The following is a 25,452-nucleotide window of genomic DNA, read 5'->3' on the forward strand; positions in this document are numbered from 1 at the left end:
AATAAGTAAATAAAAGTAAAATAAATAACTATAAATCAATGTATAGCAACTTATTGCATTGCCTTATTTTGATAGTTTGCTACCAATAATACATTTTTGAAATTGTTCCAATGCAAACCCCTTTTGTAAGACACAAAAAGCTTGCTGATTTGTAGATTTATTAAGAACTGAGTGAAAAATAAATCATCTACATTGCTTCAACTATTAATTCTAAAATCGGTTTCAATCCATTACCTTACTCATTAAAATTGACAGTAAAAAAAAGATCTCCACCATTATGTATAACTCTTAAACATAAGTGAAGTAATAAAATGAACTCCATTACAAATTAATCATTTAAAATTTCATGTTTGACTACTTGATTAGGTTAGGGTCTGAACATTTTGGAAAGATTTAGCTGACTTCCATTAAATTTGGCATTAATATTTAAGAGTTCAATTTATAAATACAACTACCTTCTTTTTCTTAAAAAAGATTTATTATATTTTTATTGGAAAGTTAAATATAGAGAGAGGAGGAAAGAGAGAGGAAGATCTGTCCTATGACTCACTCATCAAGCAGCCACAGTGGTGCAACAGCCGGAGTTGATCTGAAGTCAGGAGCCTGGAGCCTCCTCTGGGTCTCCCACACAGGTGCAGGGTCCCAAGACTTTGGACCATCCTTGGCTGCTTTCCCAGGTCACAAGCAAGGAGCTGGATGGAAAGCTAGACTGCCGGGATTAGGACCGGCACCCATATGGGATCCTGGTGTGTGTAGTGTGAGGATTTCAGCCGCTAAGCTATTGCATCGGGACTGTAACTGTCTTCTTAATAACATGAGAATAACTTCCATGACTGCACTGATTTTTGAAGTATTGGATTGTGGATTGGTGTGATGGCATAGCAAGCTAAGCCTTTACCTGTAGGGTCAGCATCTCAAACCTGTGCTGATTTGAGATCCATACATGCAACTTCCAATGTAGCTCCCTGTGTAATGTGCCTGGAAAAGCAGGAGAAATTGGTCCAGGTGCTTGGACACCTAAACCAATGTGGGAAACCTGGGTGAAGCTCCTGGGTCCTGGTTTTGGACCAACTTTGCTCTGACTACCTCAGCTGTTTGTGCATTGAACTAGTGAATGGAAAATCTCTCTCATTGTATAACTCTGCTTTTCAAATAAAATTAAAATAAATCTTTTTAAAAGTCTTGATTTTTTTATTTTACTTCTTTTTATTATTATCATTTTATAATACAGTTCCATAGGTCCTGGAATTTCCCTTATCCCCTCCCTCCTGAGTTCCCCTATATCTCTACTATTCTATAGTTCTTTGTACACAGTCCTATGTTCATCATTGAGGGCATGGACAATGGCAGAGAGTCCAGCATCCTATGTCAAGATATAGTAAACTGTTTCATTGGGAGTCCAACTTTGGAAGTAGAGATGCATACTGCAATGTATCCTCACATCAGGATATGATAGTTTTCATTACGCAGTTACTATACATCCCTTTAAATGAGAAGCCACAATACAAAATCAACGACAGGGAGCAAAAAAAGAAATTAACAACACCATGAAGGCAAATAACGTGCTACTGAATGACTAATGAATTCTTTTTAACAAGATTTTTCTTCCTTCTAGCAAATTTTTCAAATTCTTTCACTGAATTTAATAAATCCTTTTTAGTAAAACTAAACTTAATTATAAACTTAACTATATTTCACCAAACTTTACCTTGAACTGGTCCATTTTGCAGCATTTCTTTCATTATCTCAGTTTCCTGGAGAGAAAAATATATACATATCATGCTTCTCAGAATGTATCAAACCTACTATTTTTATATAATAATAGGCTGCTGTAAATCAATTTAGATGTTACATAATTTAAAGTTCCTTGACCAATTGAAATTCACTCTTAATGCTTTTAACTGTCTCTCCTTATCTCTGTAAATCTGCCTTTCAAATAAAAATTTTAAAAAAATTTTAAAGTAGTGATTTTAAATAATCACAACTGAAGTATTACATTTCTGAAGTTGCTAAAGATAGCATGTGCCAATTCATGCTATTGCTTTTATCATAAAATAATTTTGAAGTAATAGGTGATGATTTTTAATGATGACAAAGAGAAAACAATCAATGTAAGACAAAATCATGTTTAGCCAGGGGAGATTGAGTTTACCCAATCTTTTGAGAATAAGTACTATTGTAAGAGACTGTTTTGTGAGGTTTCTTACTGGCTTCAGTCAAATATTTTTGTGTTGCTACCCAATGTGTAAGTAGACATGCAAGGAATTCCTTAATTTTTTGAGCACAGACCACAAACTACGAAACAGAAACTATGACATGCTCATCCTCAACGGCTTACAATTGATTTGTAGCCAATGCATAATGAATCTTATGATTATATAATAAATGCAAGTATGCAAACAAACCCAAAATGCCATGAATACAAACAAAAATAAAGTGGGGCGAGGGAAAGAATTTATCCTAAAAGTCAAGGAAAAATTCACAGAGATGCTGGAAATTTGACCCCTGCTTTGGCATTCACTTTTTGTTTAATGAACTCCAATAGGGGACTGGATGAGCTGCAATGAACAGGATAGGGAATAACCACTGGGTCAGGAAAAGCATCCCCTTGCTAAGAAGAGATGCAATAAAGAACGTATTACCCCTGGGAACAGAGATGAATGCTATTTCAAAACACCCATGAGCAGGGAGAGGCACCAGATGCTAGCAGAAACTATGTCCATGAAAACAATTGATCAGAATCAACTCATAAAAGGTCTATCTGTCATGATAAGAATACTAGAATATACTCTGAAGATAATTTTAAAGGCACTGAAGGTTCAGATATTTCCGAAAACGAGAGGACCTAGGAAAACTGATATACTGGAGTAAAATTTGCCTTTGCTGTTAACATGACAAACAAATTCAAAGGAGCATTTGTATCATGTGGCTATGTTCACACCAATTATTTTGTAGATGACGGCAAAAGGATTGCTAAAATAAGCTATTACACCAAACAGTCAGTGAACAAGGATTTGGCTTAGCTTTTGTCAACTACATACAAATATGCATACATCATAAAACAAAGTTTAAAGAATTACTTCCATGGGAGTTTTTAAACTTAACCTAATCCTAACCTTATTACACAAGTAAGAATTTGTACCCAAACTGATAAACTGTCACAAACAATGTAAGTGATCAAAAAGTATACATCAATGTTCATATCAGAATTTGGTATTTGGTTTTAACAACAGCAGGCTCATTATGTTTGAGAAACCAGTCATGTCTAGTTTTTGTCATTTTCACTTACGTTGGAAGAGACTCTATATGGAGGAGAACACTGGTAGATCCTGTTGGACTTCTCTATGTTATTGGGGCATGGTTTTGTGGCATGACGTTTTCCCCTCCCATCAGCCTTACTTGTCATGGCACAGCTATTATTTGCGACATTTTGGTCCTTGAAAAGTGGATAGCATGCATGGGAAACAAGTCTATGTGGAATAAACAAAGAGGCAAAATAATATTTAGAAAAATGCCATACTACCCTGGCTATACTCAGTTTCATTGAATTAACCATGCGCAAATTATTCTAACTTCAAAAATTTCAAAACATAAATTGACTCCATCACAGGAACCAACATTACATTTCTCCCAACCCTCATCTCATGTAATCATTACATTTAAAATATCTTTCCTCAATCTACAATTTTTAAAGTTTATTCATTTTTATTGGAAAGGCAGATGTACATAGAGGAGGAGAGACAGAGAGGAAGATCTTCCATCTGATGATTCACTCCCTAAGTGGCCGCAACGGCTGGTGCTGCGCTGATCTGAAGCCAGGAGCCCAGAGCTTCTTCTGAGTCTCCCACACAGGTACAGGGTCCAAAGCCTTTTGGCTGTCCTCAATTGCTTTCCCAGGCCATAAGCAGAAAGCTGGATGGGAAGCAGGGCCACCAGGATTAGAATCGGCATCTATATGGGATCCCAGTGTGTGCAAGGTGAGGACTTTACCTGCTAGGCTATTGCATCGGGCCCCCTCAATCTACTTCTAATAATTTTATTGAAATATATATCCTGAAGGTAAAGAATGCCTGTAAATAAATTCTTTGGTTGTATTTATATCAAAAAAGACTACTTTAATCTTTATACATGATTATAATGTAGAAGAATCAACCTAACAAATAGCAAATTTGATAGTATAGTATATTATAATAAATCATGCAAGTTTTGGAATGTAACTTTTTATTGTTATTAGATACTTCCCATAAACACAAATTATTACACATATGAAACTCATTGTACTTCAGGAAAATGGTTTAATGCTAATATCCATATAACACTAAAAGTTAATAAAGTATACGTTTTATATATATACATTACACAAAGAATAAATATGTCTTTGATTTTTGAACTCTGAAAGTGAGCATAGGTTGCCGTACTTCCCATCCAGTTCCCTGCTTGTGGCCTGGGAAAGCAGTCGAGGACAGCCCAAAGCCTTGGGACCCTGCACCTGTGTGGGAAACCTGGAAGAGGTTCCGGATTCCTGGTATCAGGTCAGCTCAGCTCCGGCTGCTGCAGCCACTTGGGGAATGAACCAGCAGATGGAAGCTTTTTCTCTCTGTCTCTCCTCTTTATAAATCTGCCTTCCCAATAAAAATAAATAAATCTTTAAAAAAGAAAATACATCTTAGAAGAACATGTTAATTTCATGCTATTCATACTAAATTGTGCATGCAATGAATTAACTATGCAATTCAAAAATTTACATTTTGAAGACATATATTCCATGTGATGGCATAGGGAGGTGATGATTAGGGTAAATGAAGTCTTGAGACCAGCACTGTGTGAGGAGACCAAGAAAATGTAGCCATCTGCATCCCAGGATCAATATCCATATCAGGAACAGAATCAACCTTCTCCTTACTCTGGAACTTCAAAACTATAGAACTTCAGCGTGAGAATCTTAACTTGCCATAATGTTATGATTATGTAAACAGACTTACACAATGAGATTTAGTTTGGTCTCAACAAAATTTATAGTTTAAGCTCCTGTAAAGCTTTATATTTATTTATTATAATTCTTATATAAAACAGAAGCCATTTGGGCTTTGAGTGGTGACCTAGTGGCCTTAGTCCTTGCCTTGCATGGGCCAGGACCCCTTTTGGGCACTGGTTCATGTCCAGTTGCCCTACTTCCCATCCAGCCCCCTGCTTGTGGCCTGGGAAAGCAGTAGAGGACAGCCCAAAGCCTTGGGACCCTGCACCCGCATGGGAGAGCCAGAAGAAGCTCTGGCTCCCAGCTTCGGACCAGCTCAGCTCCAGTCATTGTGGCCATTTGGGAAGTGAATCAGTGGACAGATCTTTTCTTTCTGTATCTCCCGTAAATCTAACATTCCAATAAAAGTAAATAAATCTTTTTTAAAATGAAGCCATCCAAATGCTACTATGCCAAGAAGATAACGTCTCAAGTTACCCCTTGAAGTTACCCATTTATTAGGCATAATATATGAAAAAAGGAAAGAAGCCACCTGTTTATGGCAGATCCACCACATAAATAGGCACGAACAGCTGAATAGTATACTTTGTACCAGTGACTGTCAGCTGAAGTTTCCTAAGATGAGAAACTCGACTCTTAAGTAGATGAGTTATTAAAATAGACAGAATATACATTATATAGCCATCTCCCTATATGAGAGTAAGGAAACCCAAACTGCCAGTCCTCTACAAATTAAGTGAGGGCAATTAATGACACTGGTAAGTAGACACGCGTAAATTACTTCGTTATTTTTTTTCTTTTAATTTTGTGATCTAAGTTTCACCTGGCATTGTGTAATCTTCAGCCTGAGCAATAAAAGGCACAACAGAGTTATCAGCAATAGTGATCACTTTACTTCCTCTTTAGGGATGCAGTAGAACCACTTGGCTCAGATCAATAGGAGAGAATGTTTGTGAGAACCTTTGAAAGTAAAATCACACTAACCCATCAAGCAAATTATACATTCATCAATAACTATTTCCAATCATTATATCCCTGAGAGTCACCAAATACAGTATATACTTAAGTATAACATATGTATTTGTGATTAAGATGTAATAATTGTTATAGTTATTTAAAGCTTTAAATGCTTTTTTTTCTTTAACCTATTCCTAGATGGGACTCATAAGAATCCCAGAAGCCCATATGAAGCAGCTATTTATTTACCCACGTTTTCTCAGGTACCACCAAGCCCTATCGACACTTCCACTGTTGCATCCATGACGGTTCTTGGCACAGCAAGAGATTAAATTCTGAGGAGACAAATTGGCTGTGTATCGACCATTCGATTGAATTGCTATTCGGTCAGCTGCCACACCTGTTTCAAATAGAATAGTTATTAATATTCAAATGCCACATGATATTTCCAATTATTTTGGACCTCCAAACTAGTCTTTCCAACTGTGTGCAATTTAAAAGGACGTCCAAATAATGTTGGCATATGTGTGCATTCCAACAGTCTATCTGTGTCATACTTTCTGTTGTAATTTTTATTCTATTCTCATATATCTCCACTGCATAAATGTAATTGAAGATTTCTCTCATCACATATTCTTTTGTGTTCTATACTCTACTTGTTCTTTTGTTCACAAAATATTGTTATAATACAGGGAAAACTGTGGTTAAAGAGTTGAAATCAAGTTTCCAGAACATTTCTGATACTTCTCATTGTTTGAGCTCAGTTAAGTTATTTCACTTTTGGATCACTTTTGTAAAATCCAATGCTTCAGAACATCACCTTTATAATCTCTTCCAGTTTCAGCAGTCTGTAGGTTTTAAGTAAAGTGTAAATGTTTTAAATCCTGTGGTTATGCAACATGTTGTCCTTACACAGACATTTCTGAATCACCATGCAGGTTTGGTGCAGATTTATTGAAATACTTAGAAAAGGTCAGAAGATTCAAGAATGACTCAGTTCAGTCAATTGCTTTCCACTCTCTTCTGGAACTCTTTTATTGGTTCTTTTTTCTTACAAACACTGTATTTTTCCCTGGTTATTTTATACTGTCTCCAAATTTATTCAGTGTTACGTATCACACCTATCGTTCTAAACATCTTCACTGCAACTTCTGACAAGCAGCTTGAATTTTGATTAAATAACTATTTTCAATATGTATATGTTTTATATGCTGTTTACTCCATTTTATAGCTTTCACTTTTTCTGAGTCATTTTCTTTGTTCAACTACTTCCTAATATTACTTTTTATTGCTTTAATGGAACTTATTTATCTCCCCTTAATTTGGTGTGCACACACATGCTTCAGTCTTATTTATCACACTGAATACAAGGATGTAAGGATATATCTTCTGAAACCACAAAAAGTGTTCAACCTTCCCTCTGGTGTTGTTGTGAGTGAGTGAGTTAAGACAAGCCAGACTGTACCTGGAGCTGATGCTACCTGTGGGGTTGTTACCCTGGGCATATCAAATGCACTCCACGTCAACCTGGCTGACTGACCTCAGGAGTTCACGAATAGACTTGTTGAACACCTTCAAAAATACCACTCTAAGGTAAATTTAAGGCAAAATTCTTATAAATCACAGAGCACATAGCCCATTGACCACAGGAACATAACAAGGAAAATGATCTATTTGTTTAAATCTCTAATCAACTAATACTAGAATGAAAAAGGTCCTCATATTGATCTGAATAGAGTAAGAACAAATATCACACAGCCAAAAAGGTAGAGGCATTAATTGTAAAATGAACAGATACTTCAACTCCATAGGTGAGCTGGGTCAACACTGCACTTCTGCCCCAGGCATTCCTTGGCTGGTTACTCTGATGCTATGGAGTAACCAGAAAAAACATGAACAATATTTCCATCTCTCAAAGTGCCACCCTTCAGAGCTAGTTCTCCTAAGAGTGTGTGTACCTATGTGATAATGCTCATAATTGCTTTAAATTGCTTTTGAGCATTTTAGAATTATCAAAAAAACCTAAGGGTACACTTTTTCAAAGATCATGATAGCAGCTAATCATCACTGAAACCAACTGTGTCCAGGGCCCAGTGTGGTAGCCTAGTGGCTAAAGTCATCCTCTTGCATCCGAACAGGATCCCATATAGAGGCACATTTGTCTCCTGGCTGCCCCACTTCCCATCCAGCTCCCTGCTTGTGGCCTGGGAAAGCAGCAGAGGATGGCCCAAAGCCTTGGGACCCTGCACCTATGTGGGAGACATGGAAGAAGCTCCCGGCTTTGGATCAGCTCAGTTTGGACTGTTGCAACAGTTTGGGGATTGAATCAACAGATGGAAGACCTTTTTCTTTGTCTGTAATTCTCTCTGTAAATTTGCCTTTCCAATAAAAATAAATACATCTTAAAAAAAAGAATGTGCCTGAAGAATTCATTTATTGAACCACTGTACTTACATGAAGATGGCCATTTTAAAAAAAAAGCAGGGAATTCTTACAGTTTTGTATTAGTGTCATTAACTTGAAAGTTTATATTATTGAAAGATCAGTTGTGTTGCTTTACAGACAAATCCAATATATTTCCTTATATTTCTAGTGAGATAAAGTCAATTTGACACATTATAAAATTTGTTCTAAAGCTTTCCTTCCCATCAAATTAGTTTAACATGTAAAAATATTTTTAAAAAACTTATTAAGAGGGCCTGGCACCATGGCCTAGTGGCTAAATTCCTGGCCTTGAAAGCGCAGGGATCTCATATGGGGGCCGGTTCTAATCCCAGCAGCTCCACTTCCCATCCAGCTCCCTGCTTGTGGCCTGGAAAAGCAGTCAAGGACGGCCCAAAGCCTTGGGACTCTGCACCCGCGTGGGAGACCTGGAGGAAGGTCCTTGCTCCTTGCTTCGGATCGGCACAACGCCAGCCATTGCGGTCACTTGGGAAATGAATTATCGAATAGATGATCTTCCTTTCTGTATATCTGACTTTGCAATTTAAAAAATCTTTAAAAAATCTTATAAAGAGAAAAGAATGTAAGAATTATATGGGCACATATATGTATATTAGAAATACAGATAATATCACAGCGAAATAGAAGCACATATAAACTTATTATCTGGTTAAATTTCAAATGACAAACAAATATTGGCAACCTTTACTTTGTAGCCCTTTTCATGAACTTCTATTTAAAATTAGAATATAAAAATAAGAACAATTTCCAGACTAATAATCAAATTGAAATAATCTTCGGGTTGCTTTCTGTGCTCAAATTAGGACTTTAATTGACCATATGTTAATATTCAAATACTGTCATTCCAAAAACCTTTTCATTAATCTCAGGCCCTAGAATCAAAGGCTGTATTTGTAGGGAAGTAATTAAAATAACTTTATTACTTGCAGTGGAAAATGCCCAGGATGCGGCACAGTTTTTTTGGTCCAGTGGCCCATGAGTCCATCCAGGCCACTTATAGGAAGCAACGAAGAACTCCGGAAGATCAGTTCTTGCAGGTAAAGAAGCCTTCAAAGGGAAAGCAGAGGCAGATGCGTCAGATTTTTTTTAAATGTATCCTAATAAATCACCATGTTTTTTTATAATGTCATGTCCTTTTCTAAGGCTCAATACTATCTTTAATGTGTAATGTCTATTTAATTCTATGTACACAATGACAATTCAATATTGAAATCATACCACTTAGAAAATGAAAAAGCCTAAGACCTAGGATTATTTCTCTGTACTACATACAGTACGGTGCAATGTTTCAGCCAAAGTTTCTATCACTCAAGGCTCATACTTTTGCTCACGCGTGTGAAAGAACACATCATAGTATTTGACTTTGTCTTTATAGAGAATGTTGCTTTTCTGACCTTCCTATTTTGGAGGGTCTGATGTGAAGTTAATTTTGACACAATGCATTTGTGTCAATTGCACTTGGAGCCCCCAGGAGCACAGCAATTTTTACAAATGAATCAACAACAAAACAGCTAACATTTATGAAATCATGTAGTTAGAAAAATGACTTCAGGAAGTACATAAAATCAAGTGTATGATACTACGATTTCTTAAAAGCCCAGTGAAATTCTACCAATCTCTCAAAGAAGACAAATTGCATACTATAGAATGTACTCTATTTCTTACAAAAAACCATAATATATAATACAGTAGCCTGCTTCTTTCTCCGAACTTTTCTAAAGAGGAATGAGATCTCAAGACACAAACTAAATATATTTTATTGATTCCTTATCAGTATGTACATATAATCACACAAACACACATTTTAAAGAGTGCTTTACAGTCTTCAACATGTTATAATTTTCATTGTTTTGTTTCATTTTCCTAGCATCCCTGAATAATATAAACTGGGAATCTATTATTGGCTGTTATACTCTGAATGAGGCAATTGATCTCTAAATTATAAAAGAGGTGCTAAGACCTCTCAGTTATATAAGGTTTAGTCTTAGATTCATCACAGTTTTTAGAATTCTTACATCTGTGCTCTATTTACTTTTTGTCTCATTTTTTAAATTATTATTATTATTTTATGATACAATTTTATAGGCTGTGGGATTTCCTGCCCCCCAGGTCTTCTCCCCCACCTACTGATTTCCCCTCTGGTATTACATTGGGTAGTTCGTCATGAACAGTCATAAGGCCATCATTCTGCTATTGAAGTGTTTCCCGACACTGTAGGCATGGACACTGTCAGAGAGTCCGGCGTTCTACAGTCAAACTATGTTTAACAGTTTCCCAGGAAGTCCTTCTTTTGTCTGGATGCAGTGCTGCATACTGCACTATGTCTCCACATCAGGACATTTCAGTCTAAGCTGCACTGTTATACGTCCCCTTAAGTAATGCTGTGCTCTACTTCTAGCATTTCCCCGCATTACATTATTAGACATGTGTAGCTACAGTATTTTGCAGAAGAAATAAAATGTCTGTAAATGATAAAGTTTGATCATTTGAGTCAAGTTACTAACCTGCTATCCTGAAAAAGAAAATTTCTTCTGACCACAATATAATAGCTTTAAGATACAAAGCGGGCCCAACAGCGTGGCCTAGCGGCTAAAGTCCTTGCCTTGATTGTCCCGGGATCCAATATGGGCACTGGTTCTAATCCCAGCAGCTCCACTTCCCATCCAGCTCCCTGCCTGTGGCCTGGGAAAGCATTCAAGGACAGCCCAAAGCCTTGGGACCCTGCACCCGCGTGGGAGACCCGGAAGAGATTCCAGGTTCCTGGCTTCGGATCGGTGCAGCACTGGCCATTGCACTCACTTGGGGAGTGAATCATCGGATGGAAGATCTTCCTGTCTCTCCTCTCTGTATATCTGACTTTGTAACAAAATAAATAAACCTTTAAAAAAAAAGATATAAAGCAAGAAAAAAATTAGCTCTCACACATCTGCTTAAAAAGATAACCATCAAAACAATGTATACATTTGAAATTAGTGGGAGAATTCAGTTTATGCTTAGAGAAATATCACCAGATATAAAACATTATTCTTTTTCCACTGTGAAAAACAGGGCTACTTGGAAGGTTGGGAGAAAGTGTGGAAGGCATGATGATCACCGTAGAGTGCCTGCATGAGACCCTGAAGAGCAGCATCAGACAAGACAGGTTCTACTGCAGTTGGGTGGAGTGTATTGTAGAAATCTACACGGAAAGACTAAATATATTGTTTGGAGTGGTTTCCAACTATTCACTTTTCAAAGATATCTTTCTAACTTGGATAGAGGTACACATGTCACTCTACTTTCCAATTAAATCACATTGGCTTGTCAGCGTGCATTTCAGCATATGTGTTAAACTTCCTCAAAGTTCCATAAATAGGTAGATCATCAGTTGTGAGCTCATCACCTTAAAATTACAGTTTAATAACCTTGCTGGTATATATCCCTTCTGCTCGGCTGAAGCAATAAAGATATACCTATTCCCTCAAACACATTTCAGCAGGACACCTTCTCTCAGATCTAAGTAGCAGTGTTTTTATTAATAGAATAGATAATTCACTTCTTATCAGGTGATGATAGATTTTTTAAGTCAAAACTGGACTTCCCATTAATTTCAAATTATGTAGAATTTTATTTCCACATTTGAAAGTCTACCAAAGAGCTTTGCACAATATAGATCCTAAATGAGGCAGACTGTATCTCTTAAACGTGGGTTTTTCCCATTGCAAGCATTTTAAAATTAAGCCATTCCGCTAGTATGCATCTGTTGTTTTCATGATTCAGTCTTCAAAAATAAAAATATGAATGGCTAATCCTCAGCAAAGCAATAAAGAAGCAATAAGCAATATGACTCTTATTGAAAGCATATTTACCCATCTACAAAGCCAGATCCATTTAAGGAAGCTCATTTGCGGGGGTTTTTCAAGATTTTAACACTTAAGACTGTATTTCTGAAAAATGAATCCCTAGCATCTAAGTCCATCAGACACATATTCATTATCCATAATTTTATTTGCCTCAGAATATTAAATGAGCCAATATAATAAACACAGAATGTTTTGTATTCCATTATTTCATTATTGGCATACTCTCTCCAAATGTGCTTTTTAAAATATTTTATAAGTAAAGGTAAGCATAGTATGATAGCAACTTTTAGAAATTGGTACTATAAATCTGACTTCAAAACAATGAATATTATTTATTTGTTTGTTTTGTTCATTTATTTTTCCACACATTGATTCATAAAGTAAAATAATTAAGATTCTCAGCTAAGGGTAAAACATTCCAAATCACAGATGGAGATAAAACAAAAATTCATTTTTACAAACATTCACATAATTCCTCATGAACATCTTAAATTATTTTAGCTTTAATTATGAAAAATTTTCAGTCACCATTGAGTTGTACTTCCAAATCCATACTATTTAAAGTGGAAGAGCTAGGACTTGAACCAATGCCTATATGGGATGCCAGCATGGCAGACAGAGGCTTAGCGTACTTTGCCATGGCACCAGCTCAAGATAATTTGTTATTATATTTTCATCACTCCTTCTGAAATTTTATTCAGTAAATGAAGGAATTATTAGTTGAAAACTGCAGCGTTTATCAATGATTTTGCGTCCTCTATTCATACTCTATTTATTTTGTAATAAATGGAAATAAAGAAGCAAGATTGTTTAGATTTAATCTGTTTATGGCCTGGGAAAACAGTGGAGTATTTCCCAAGTCCCTAAGCCTCTGCCTGCACATGGGAGGCCCAGTAGAAGCTCCTGGCTTCACAGCTGTGGCTGCTGTGACCATTCGGGGAGTAAACTAGTGGATGGCAGGTCTTGTTCTTTGTCTCTCCTTATCTCTGCAACTGTCTTTAAAAAATATAAATAAATAAATCCTCAAGGGACCCAGCACGATAGCCTGTAACTAAAGTCCTCACCTTGCACACACCAGGATCCCATATGACTGCTGATTTTAATCCCAGCAGCCTCGCTTCCCTTCCAACTTCCTGCTTGTGGCCTGGGAAAGCAGTCAAGGATAGCCCAAAGCTTTTGGACCCTGCATCCTCGTGGGAGACTCGGAAGAAGCTCCTGGCTCCTGGCTTCAGATTGGCTCAGTTCCAGCCATTTTGGCTACTTGAGGAATAAATCATAGAATAGAAGATCTTCCTCTCTGCCTCTCCTCTTCTCTGTGTATCTGACTTTACAACAAAAATAAGTAAATCTTCAAAAAAAAATCTTCAAAAAATATAAATAACAGAGTAGCTTGAAACAAACAGATTCCTTTTTTAAGGACTTCAGAATAAAACCTGTGTGTTATGACTGCTGAGTCTGTACCTGTACAATCCCTCCTCACCTGTAATGGCACTCAGCCTGCATTCAAACGGGTGCACAATTCGCGTGGACTGGGGAAATAAAATACTAAACAATGGAGCTCTTCTCTGACCTTCACAATCTAATGTCAATATCCATGACCACTGAAAAATTTCTACAAACAATTTGCTCTTGGGGTGGAAAGGCTAATTTTCTTGTTGCTAATGAGTCACCAAATTTCTCTCATTTAATAAAATTTCCCTTCATGCCGTAAGTTTAAAGACGTATCATCTGACATCTCTCTAATTTCTAGTCATGGACTGATTTTCAGCAGTCTACCTCTTGTAAAATCAATATTTAAGGATTCCACGGATTCTCTCGTTTTTCATGGTAATGAAATGCTTACGTCAGCATGTTGAGGCTCAGAATGAGTGCTTTTCTACTCTGGCTGCCCTGCCCTCCACCTCAGCTGGCATGCGGAATGCAAGCAGACCTGCCTGTCGACACCTTTCAAGTTTTTAACACAAAGTTTCCATTTGATTTTAACTCCTTTTTCTTTGAACATTTTTCTTTTCCTGCTGTCAGGAAATTGGGCGGAATAGAAGGACCTGGAGCGGTCATTGTAAGACTTTGAAATAAAGGCCTTGGGCTAGAGAGCAACCAGAAGCATGGGTATCCACAGCACAGACGTAGTGGGGAGAGATGAATTTATCTCTCATTTAATCCAGCGTCACTTTGGATTGTCATGGTTTGCAGCTGAATCTAATCAGAACTATTAACTCAGACCTAATTGTCTTAAAAGCTGCTAGGCCAATGTCAGGAAGCATTTCAGTTTCAGAGGTGTTGAATATGGAGAAAATGGGCATGCGAAAATGGATGAACTATAATGCTTCTGAAAATGAGTTCCTTAGAACACCAACTCAGAAGAATTTTAATTGGTAATTACAAAACAAAAGGTGTTTATTAATCAAAGACTTCTGGAAAACCTGCTTATGAAAATAAACTAAATTTTGTCATTTCAGTGTTTTTTTATCAACTGCTAACATACATGAGGCTCTACACAGCAGAGATCATATTTGTGATTTTAAATGTTCATCATTTGGCCCATGAGAAAATGATTTCATTTATTTCACTTCATTTCATATCCTTTTTTACAATAAGGTAAATGAGAGGCCCAGGGTTTCACGGGCCACACTTTGGAAAGAACCATGGTTTGAGCAAGACAGATCCAGAGGAAGTGAGAGTGGAGGGTATCTGCCCAGGAAATCACCTTGGGAACCTAGCTCTAAACAGCCCCAAATACTTATTCATGGATAAGAAAAAAAAATATCTCTGAAGGCTCGTTCTGCTGTGCTCAGCTAGCCCCACTGCGAAGAGCACAGATAGCTGAAGCTGGAAACCCCAAAACTGATTTTAGACATATGAGAATCATTCTGTTGCAAAAGCCAGGTGAACAACAGGCAAGACAGGAGTATGCTTTCTAAAGTTTGCCAGCAGGCTTAGATTCCATTCTGGGAAGGAAGGAAATAAAAGAGACTGGAGGAGATAAAAATACAATGTTTTGATATTTCTGAATTTTAAACTCTCTAATTCAGTTGCAACAAGAATAACTGGAATCCTAGTCTACTATTGTCTACTATTAAGACTTATTTATTTTGATTGAAAGAATTACAGAGAAAGACAGAGGAAGAGACAGACATTTTCTATTCACCTCATTCATTCCCCAAATGGCCACTACTGCCAAGCAAGGGCTGGGCCAGTCCAAAGCTGGCAGCCAGGGACATCTTTGGGTCTCCCACATATGCTATGCACAAGTGTGCCAACTACCATGTCTGTTTTACTACATTGATAAAGAGGTTCTCCAAAAAGATGAGGAAAATATACTCCTCACCAAGGACTCCATCATTACATCAACCACTTACTTTATTTGGAAGGCTGATACTATAGGCTTTATCTTCATGTGTGTGGAAGACAAAATTCAGTCTCATGGCAAAAGTGGTAATTTTCCATATGAAACAATATATCAAAATACAACTTTTCTCTTACAATCAAGGTTGTTTCTATAGAGGAACCCGTGTTTACAGGTGACTTAAGTCATTGGAATCAGTTGTTCATTCAGACAGTATCCAAATGAAAAAAATCAGTAACAGTAAAAACTAAACTTGGAAATATTGACTTTGATTTTTTTTCAAAGGTATTTCTCATGCCTCAGTAGTTGTTGTTATTTAGCAAATTTCTCCCATTGGTAACCAATGACTTAGAAAAATACCATCAATGACAATAATAAAGCATCTAAGTAATTAAATGTTTTCTTTCTTTTTTTATGATTCACTTTTATTGGAAAGTCAGATATACAGAGAGGAAGAGAGATGGAGAATACCTTCCATCTCATGAATCACTCCCCAAATGCCCACAACAACAAGAGCTGAGCTGATCCGAAGCCAGGAGCCAGGAGCTTCCTCCAAGTCTCTCATGTAGGTACAGGGTCCCAAGACTTTGTTCGTTCCTTGATTGCTTTCCCAGGCCATAGGCACGGAGCTGGATGAGAAGTGGGGCCGCTGGGATACAAATGGACTCCCATATGGGATCCTAGCGGTTGCAAGGAGATGACTTTAGCCACTAGGCTACCTTGCTGGGCCCAAATGTTTCATTTCTTATCTCAAGTAATGATGGCTTCAAAAGTTATGTAACTTATAAAATGTTTTTTTTAACTTAATGAATCATAATTATGACTGAATTTTTGTTATCAGTATCAACCAGACCATTTTTCTTGAGTGCCTGAGAAAAGACATGTTAATTAACTAAATTGTTGATTGAAAAATGCCATGTAACATAGCAGGCATACCAGTTTTAAGTGTTACATCTGTCTTCTTAAGATTTTAAACAATCAGCAAATAACTCCAAATAACCTAAGAAAAAATATGATTGGTAATAGTTTTGGTTACCTAGCTACTTTCCCTGAGGAATCACCGCCACCAGGAACAGAGCCATAGCTTTTGTTTCCATTGAACCAAATTTAAAATATACTGCATTTTCACATTTCCATATGAAAATACTATTTCTGTTCAAAATACTTTCAACATTTATAATGGGATATATCACAGCATAGCTTCTTAGTGCAATCTCCCCAAAGTCAAAAACACGTGAACATTACCTCTGGAAAAATGATTAGTGACAGCTTAGGTTTGACTCAAGAGCATTGTGGAAATACTTCCAGGTTCTCAGTATCTGCACTTTTTTAATGAATAGCTTGACTCTCCTTAGGGAGCAGGCAATGTGGTATTTCTCAGATTTAATTGACCATCTTTGACCTCTTTGAGTTCTGCAAATTGTGGGCTATGCCAGAAAGTCAAGTTCAAAACTCAAGTCTCTTCTATGCTAGCCACATCCTTTGCAGTAAGTAGCATATCACTGTTTCTGTCTCAAGAGAGGGGGTTGTTTCCAGTTATCCTGAAGGAAGAAGCTTTTGTTTGCCAAGCCTTTAGCTCTCAGGACTCCCTCTGCTCAAATTCTTATCGAGGAGCTGTACAATTTAAGGGAGGGCCCTTCTCAATCTTCCTTTCACTTTCTCTGCTCCAGACCACTTGTACCCACAGAAAACCACAAGCTGTGTTTCTGTCTGCGCTCGCTTAGGAAGGGCCTTCCTCAGACCCTTCACGTGCCTTGGTCTTGTCCTGGCTCCAGCAGTTTCATTCTATTCCTCATTGTCATTAAACATGCTGTGCGAACAAAAAAAAAAGGTGTGTAGATTAAGGTTAGAGTTGTCACATTGTTAGGATTATTGGAATGTGTGTACAGCTTCTATGAATATTCCTCTAACAAGCTCACAAACGTCACGGGTATAATGACTTAAACTCAGGAATGAAGCCAGGAAACCCTCTAAGGAAGAGTTTGCCAGGAATTAAAGATGACTCATCATTTGTCTTTCCCAATCAGTTTCCCAATCAGAGAAAAGAATTTTGGGAGTCTCAGATACAGGCAGCCTGACCTCAGAAAGAGACAGTCAATGGGAATACATTGAAGTTTCTCTCATATCTGAAAGTATAGCCCTGTTGGTAACAACCTACCCTAACATGCTGTGTTGGAAAGGGTGTTCTGGAAAGATTAGGAAAAGCTGAAGGAGAAAGGAGCATCAGCTCTCCAGAAGCATATGTAAAAAAGCAAGTTCATTGCTACTGGACTCGGGAGCAGTTTAGTTTCTAATCTAATCTAGTTTTTAGCTCTTTTTGGGCAGTCCAACTCAGTTCACATTGACTTCATGATTTTCCTAGAAGCACCTGTTAATTTTTTATTCTCTTTTACCTGTCCACTTATCAAGAAAACGTAACACTCAAAACCTTAGTTCTATTGTGCCCTAGAAATAAAAAGCTATTTCCTTGTCTTAAAGTGGGTAATGGAACTCTTAGAGGTCAACTAAATATTCTTTATTGCTTTCCTGGAATTATTTGGCAATGGTATTACATTAATTCATAGCATTAGGTAATTTAAATTCTCCTAAAGTACTAATCATTAAGAATTTTCATTTAAATATCACCACTGAGACCTTTGTGCAAACAAATCCCCAGGAGCCAATAAATGATTCAGAATCATATTTTTTTTTTCTATGCAATGTTGAGTGTCAATGTGGGAAAAAAATGTGCCTTATTTTCTCTAGAACATAAAATATTCCAACCTACAAATTTAGTAAGTAAAGAAAATGTTAGAAATGTTTCCACGGAAATGCATGTAGCTACTTTAAGCAAGTACTTGAATTAACTTGTCCCTTAACATAAGAAAGTAAAGCAGGGGCTGAAAGTGGTTTAATAGGCTAATCTGTTGCCTGTGGCACCTGCTCCTGCATCCCATGTGGGCACCTGTTCATGTCTTGGCTGCTCCACTAGCCATCTAGCTCCTTGCTAATGGCCTGGGAACGCATGGGAGGATGGCCCCAGGCTTTGGTGCCCTACACCCATGCAGGAAACCCGGAAGAATCTACTGGTTTCTGCCTTTGGATTTGCTCAGCTCTGGTCACTGAGGCCATTTGGGGAGTGAACCAGCTAATGAAAGATCTCTCTCTCTCTCTCTCTCTCTCTCTCTCTCTCGGGGGCGGGGGGGGGGGGAAAGAGCTCTGTAAAATCTGTCTCTCAAATGAAAACAGTTTTAGAAAAAGTAAATGCCATATTTTTTTAAAAAATTGAAATAGAAAACATCAGAGGAATAAAAACGATTTTAGTCAATCATACAGTTAGATCACCAAGACCCATAACTCCGAGCCACATTTTGAAGATTTTATCTTTCTGATTGTAGCAAAGATCTAAAAATATATTTAAACTGTTTCTCTAAATTGTTTCTGGTTAAAAGATTAAAATGTTTTTTGCTGCTTTGAACCTAACTGGTCAAAGCTGACTGAATCTACTGGAACCCCAAAGACTATTTTAGGGAACAGATCTGTCTACATATCCCAGAAGGGCAATTTAATTAATTTTATGGCAGTGCTTAACCTCTCTCAACCTCAGCACCACTTAATCTCTCAATCTCAATTTACTTGTTAAAATGTGAATAATGACAGTACACAATACCACAAGCTAATGTGGGAATTAAATGTAATAAAGCATCAATGTGTTTACTTAACACATAACTATTCAATACATGTCAGGTATTATAAACTCTGATACTGGTTTGAATTGAATTTGAATTTGTATTACAACACATTCATCTGATTGCATGTCTCAGAGGCAAAACTGGAAATCTCATTTTAAATGCTTACTGAGGGATGTGTGAGTTTTCAACTCATCCAATTACTAACAACACTCAACTGTTTCAAGGTGCTAGAGCTCCTAGGCAGCCAGAATATTATGTCTTCACTGCAAATTGGTGAGGCTACTCTCCAGCAGCCTAGGTCCCTGCCCTGCCCAGATCAGGAAACAGCCTTGAATCCAACCAACTTCTCAACTCAAGGTGTCTGTGTCTAGGAGTCACATTTACAGCTCTTGGAGTTAGTTTGTGATACTGAGAGCCTTTTGAAGATGCCTATTTTTAAGTCAAGATATCTTAAATGTGAATGGGAAACCAGTATGAGAGTGGAAAACCAAAGCATGTCAGGAAATGCCTCAGTTTGATAAAGGTATTTTCCAGGTCTACAGACAATCTCTGACAGTACTCTCAAAAAATTTTGGAGACTTTTGATAGCAAAGTCTTACCAATCATAATATAAATGTCTGAGGTTACCAATATTCATTTCATGCTCTTGAAGAAATGGATAGTTTCAGAGACAACAAACCACAATTTTGGTGAATTTAAAGGTAAGTCTGTTTAGTTAGAATAAAAAAACATCACTTGCTGAAGAAGCCTTGGTAAATTGAACAATCAATATTCAAAAATATAAATTTCTGTGAAATCATGATGGAAATGGATGCTGTTCACTCTTTAAATGATGTTATCCATAATTGATAAAAAATCAATCCATGTGGAAAATTTGATATATTGATATATGTATCAATCCTTTTGAGAAAATATCTTAACATTTATATGATAATTTGGGGTTTATAACACTGAAAACTAGAATTGTGTTATTTTTAGCACTTTAAAATTATTTTAAACATACATATGAATACAACTATATAAACCGAGGTACATATATTAATCAGGAATACCACTTACTGTCATCTCATTCATGCCCAGGAGCATGGGGCTGGGTGGCAAGGTGCCAAGGCGAAATTTGAAGCCTTCTTCCAACGTCATTCCCCAGAATTGGCTGTAGTTCTGTGCTGTCCATCTGCCTTGCAAATGAAGAAAAATACATATACAGTATAGGATATCATTTTTATAAATGCATATTCATGCATATTTCTGAAATTATACAGTAGCAAATGTCACAAAATGACAACTATTACTGCAGATTAGATAATCTTTATATAATGGTGCAGTATTGATTGTTCTGATAAGCATATGAAGCACTCATTCTAAATTAGATCCAATTCAATTATTTTAGTGGTTGATTAGAGCAATCTAAAACCACATCAATATAGAACAAAACTAAGCATGTAGAATCCTTTTCTACTATAAAGAATTTAAGTGACAACAATGCTAACACATGCAATTTCTTTAAATAGCAGGGCTAAACATTTATAAGTGTATCATAGGGCAGCATTTTTGTCATTTAGAATTGAATAGAGGCTCACCAAGGAAAAAGAACTATCTAAGAAAAGTTGAATACAAAACAGTTATACTTTTAGGAATTTCTATCAGTGTTAATTTAGATTTTAAAAGTTTTGAAACAGTTAATTTATGTTAACTATTGAATACTCTTAATTATTAACTATAATATAAAACTAATTGTGCCAATTAGGCTAAAAATTACTTATTTCCTAGAAATATATTGTGTGTACTTACCATAGAAAGAGACAGCTCCTTTTCAAACTCTATTATTAAAATTTGAGGATTGGAATTCTTAAGATAATAGTAAGCTAATCATTATTCGTATATCTTGCAACTGGAGGGCAATATATTTTCAGTACTTAAGTCAAATCTAAATTTCATCTGTTTCTGTTCATCAGCAAAATTGTTTATAATATGATAGACTTTTGAAAGATTAAAAATACAACTCAATTTTCAATAATTTTCCTGACAAGTTAATGCTTTTTTATAAGATCTGTTGTTTCATAAAATCCTCAGCAATGTTGCCTATAATTTTCAAACGCAATCTCCATCAACCAGCAGAATTTAGTAAGGAAACTTTGAATACATTGGATATTTCAGTGTTACAGAAACAAGACCAAACTTAAAACTGATTGTGACATATCACAATCAGTGATCACAACTAACGCTTTTCAATCATTATTTTAGAGATACTTATAAGTGAGTATGGTCAACAACAAAGAAATAAAAGAAATAATCAGGACTAGTAGAGTAGATGGCAAATAATGAAGGCAAGTAGGGATTATTTGTAGCTCTGAATAAGAGAGTGGTACTAAATTACAAAGTAAAATGTATGTTTTATTGTGACATATACTCAACAATATTTGAAACATGCTATTACCTTATATTATCCTCCTTGAACTAGACTCATAACTCCTCTTTCAATTCACATTACCATTTATTGAACTTTCTTAATTTATGCATTACATTCTGTGTAACAGGGATTAATAAAGCTCTCTACCCTCAAGGGGCCTGAAAATAACCAGGACTATAAAGCCAAAATGTCTTCAATATGTGTCATTTATCAAATAGAGGATTCAAGCATTTTGTTGCCTGAAGGCATTGACACATCTTTTCAGACATTGAATTTAATGCTGTCTGGAAGCATGAGAATGAATTTGGAGACTGGAATGTGATGAAGAGAGCACTGATTCAAAATAAAGGCAACTCCTGAGTAGAGTATGTAAGTTTGGAATTGGGTCACAAATACAGAGTAACTTGTTAAATATTTAAATTATGAGGATGTAGAGAAGCAGGATATAATGCATGCAAAGGTGGAAAAGTAAAAAAAGAATTTGGGCCAGATAGTTATTTATGTTTAGGAGAACAATTATATTCCACAAGCAATGGGGTGCCATTGAGGATCATTAAAAGCAGGAGTGAAGTATCAAAGCTTTGTTTTAGAGAGCATGCATATGAGCTATCAGTTAAGTCTCCCACATATAGAAGTGTTTGGGATTTGGGTTCAAGTCCCAGCTCTGCTTTCTGTCCAAATTTCCTACAAACGCAGACCTTGGGAGGCAGAAGACGTAGAATACACAAGTACCTTAGTCTCTGTAACCCACACGGGAGACTGTGACTTCATCCTTGGCTCCAGTTTGAGGATTTAGGGTATGAATCAGCAGAGAATTTCTGTGTGTGTGTGTGTGCGTGTATGTGTGTCATTCTTTCCCATTCTCTCTTCCCCTTTCAAATAAATAAAAATGAACAATCATTTTTAAAATAGCCATAATATACAGGCATGTTGTATACAGCACTTGAGTACTTGAGTCACCATTTCAGAAACCTGCATCCTGTATTGGAATGCCAGGGATCAAAGTCTGGCTCTGCTTTCAATCCAACTTCTTTCTAAAGGAACTTCCTGGGATGTAGCCAGTGATGGCACCGATACTTGTCTGCCTGACACCCCTGGGAAAGCCTAGATTGAGTTCTGGAACCCTTCAGGCCTCCTCAGTCCTAGAAGCTATAGGTATTTGTGAAGTGAACTAACAAAAGGAAAATGTTTGTCCATTTCTCTCTCTCTCTTTCTCCCTCTCATTTTCCCTCCCTCTTTTCCCAATTCATGCCCTCTGTCTCCCTCACTCCCTTCTTTCAAACATAAAGGAAACACATATTTAACTTTTTTATTCAGTGGTTCATTAAGCCTTTCTCTGTAATCTAAATTAAAATCTTATCTCAAAAATAGAAAAACAAAAAGTGAAAAAATATAAACCTTTAAAAACTTCCAATACATAATAGCAACAAGCCATTCCAAATTAAGTAGATAAAAAATGAAGGGACACTAATCAGCTAATTAGCTGCTGCTCTTTCCATGCAGAAGTGGCTTCTCTTGCCCTATCCTTTGAGTATGAGCTGGCCTGGTAGATCACTGAGCCCAGCAGAAAGTGATAGAATTTTTGATGTGCAGTTTTCAATCTTAGGTCTCAAGACAGAGCTGCTACAGTTTCCACTTATGCCCTATTAGCACGCTTTCAGCACGGCAGCTGGAGACTCATGGCCCAATTAAGAGCAAGCACCAAACATGGGAGCAAGGCCATCTCACATAATTACACCTCCATGAGGCTCTGGACGTCCATAGGCAGATAAGTAATCCTAGAAGAGAGTAGCAAAACAGCCTCAAATGCATCTGTTCCAAATGGTTAATGCAAATAAAAAGCTTGCTGTTTGAAAGGACTCGATTCTGGAATGACCTTCACATGGAAAAAGATGGCTGAAACTACAATGCATCTTCCTTTATTCCGCTAACTTTGATTTGAATTTGTGGCTTCACATCTACATTCTGCTCAATCGTTAAAGAGTATTTTACAGAGATGAAGACATTGGTTTCTCAATTAGTTGGTAAATTTCCTTAACATAGAAATTATCAGATTGTATTCTCAGCAGCATTACAAATCCAAAACTTATTCACTTTACTATTAATGGGTTACATGGTAAAATAATTTTTAAAAAATAAGCACTGAGGTGTGTTTTGTAGAATGAGTAGTATCTTGGATCCAAAATTCTGCCAAGAATCAGGAAAGAAGCTTTTAAAGGACAAATTGTATGCAACGTATTAATAAGTAGACTATTTAAAAAATACATAAATTTTCACACATGCAAACAATTTGAGTATAACGTTCTCTCTTATAATTTCAGTATTATTGATTTGTAACTTGTTGCTTTTAGTTTTGTCTCATGTATGCTTGCTTTGCATCAATTGTATTTCACTTTTTGCTTTTTTCTGGGCATATAATGTTTTTGTGTTTGCTGCTATAATGCAAAGCCCATGCTACCTAAGAAGTCTTGTAGCATACCCCAAATAAACAAGCGATGGAAATTCTACCTTCCAAGGAAGACAGCATTCCCAGCAACTTCTGTATGTTCAGTGTATTATCTTTACCCATTGTTTTAGGCTAGGATTTCTCATACATTCTGAAAACAATGGAAAGCTAGATCACTAATAAGCTTTCTTGGAAGGGTACACTGGTTATTTTCACCATTTGAATCATTTTAGAATTCATTTTAAATCATCTTAGAAATGGCATAAATGCTTTCAATATCACTTAGCCATGGAAAATTTTATTTTCCCCAGAAATATTTAAAACTTTATCAAATTATTGTGTAAAATATTGGATGAACACACACTGAAAATGATTTTAAAATATTGGTGTCACGAAATGGGACTCTATTTATTTTCTGTCTTTGAGATAAATGCATTGGGAAATTCACTCACCCACATGGAAAGAAATGAGATTTCTATTTATAAAAACAATGCTACTCCAGATTGCAAAACTCTTCTAGTTGTTTGGCAATACACATTTTTATGTGAAATACTTTTCCAAGGTGGAAAATGTTATCAAAGATATATAGAGATTTGATCAATGATAGTGGAGAAAACCTGAGGCAGACTTTAGGCAGTCTATTCCTCTTAGTTCTGTAGAGAAAACAATGTTAGTGTTTTTATGAGTGAAGAAAACATTTAATACAACAAGCTTTGTGAGACCATCACAGGTATCTCCAATGTCTATGTGTCAACCATGCCCACCTTTAGCTCACTAGCAAAGTGTCTACAACTTGTTTTTAAACTCAATTATGATTCACATTTGAGGGCCAAGAAGCTGAAGACCTCGCCTTGAACACTCAGGATCCCATATGGGCTTCGATTCTAATCCTGGTAGCTCCACTTCCCATCTAGCTCCTCGCCTGAGGCCTGGGAAAGCAGTTCCAAGATGGCCCAAAGCCTTGGGACCCTGCACCAGCGTGGGAAACCCGGAAGAAGTTCCTGACTCTTGGCTTCGCATTGGTGCAGCACCGGTTGTTTCGGTCACTTGAGGAGTAAATCATTAGACGGAAGATCGTCCTCTCTGTCTCTCCTCCTCTCTGTATATCTGACTTTGCAATAAAAATAAAATGAATCTTTAAACAACAAAAAAGATATTTAGAAAATAATCCACGTTTGATAGATGTCAATCATTTTAGTGAAAATTTTTTTTAAAGACTGAACTGTCATGGGTTGAGACAGAATGCATTCAAGTCTGATTCACCTGAGGACAGCTAAAGGTACTTAAATCTGACTTCGGTAATGTAGCAGCAGAGGGAAAGCCCATTAATGTAAACCAAGGA

General features: G+C 36.7%; 1 protein-coding gene across 1 annotated transcript in view; it reads right to left on the bottom strand.

Annotated features, from left to right (window-relative positions):
* TINAG (tubulointerstitial nephritis antigen) overlaps window positions 1-25,452 on the bottom strand; it is an 80,019-nt gene that overhangs the window by 41,564 nt on the left and 13,003 nt on the right. The window contains exons 4-8 of the mRNA XM_058671847.1: window positions 20,314-20,428; window positions 9,319-9,442; window positions 6,182-6,332; window positions 3,290-3,470; window positions 1,709-1,754 (exon numbers count right to left, since the gene is read on the bottom strand). Of these exons, the coding sequence (XP_058527830.1) occupies window positions 1,709-1,754; window positions 3,290-3,470; window positions 6,182-6,332; window positions 9,319-9,442; window positions 20,314-20,428 (617 nt within the window). The remainder of the gene's footprint in view (window positions 1-1,708; window positions 1,755-3,289; window positions 3,471-6,181; window positions 6,333-9,318; window positions 9,443-20,313; window positions 20,429-25,452) is intronic.

This window comes from Ochotona princeps, chromosome 1, assembly GCF_030435755.1.
Source record: "Ochotona princeps isolate mOchPri1 chromosome 1, mOchPri1.hap1, whole genome shotgun sequence".
Taxonomy (NCBI): domain Eukaryota; kingdom Metazoa; phylum Chordata; class Mammalia; order Lagomorpha; family Ochotonidae; genus Ochotona; species Ochotona princeps.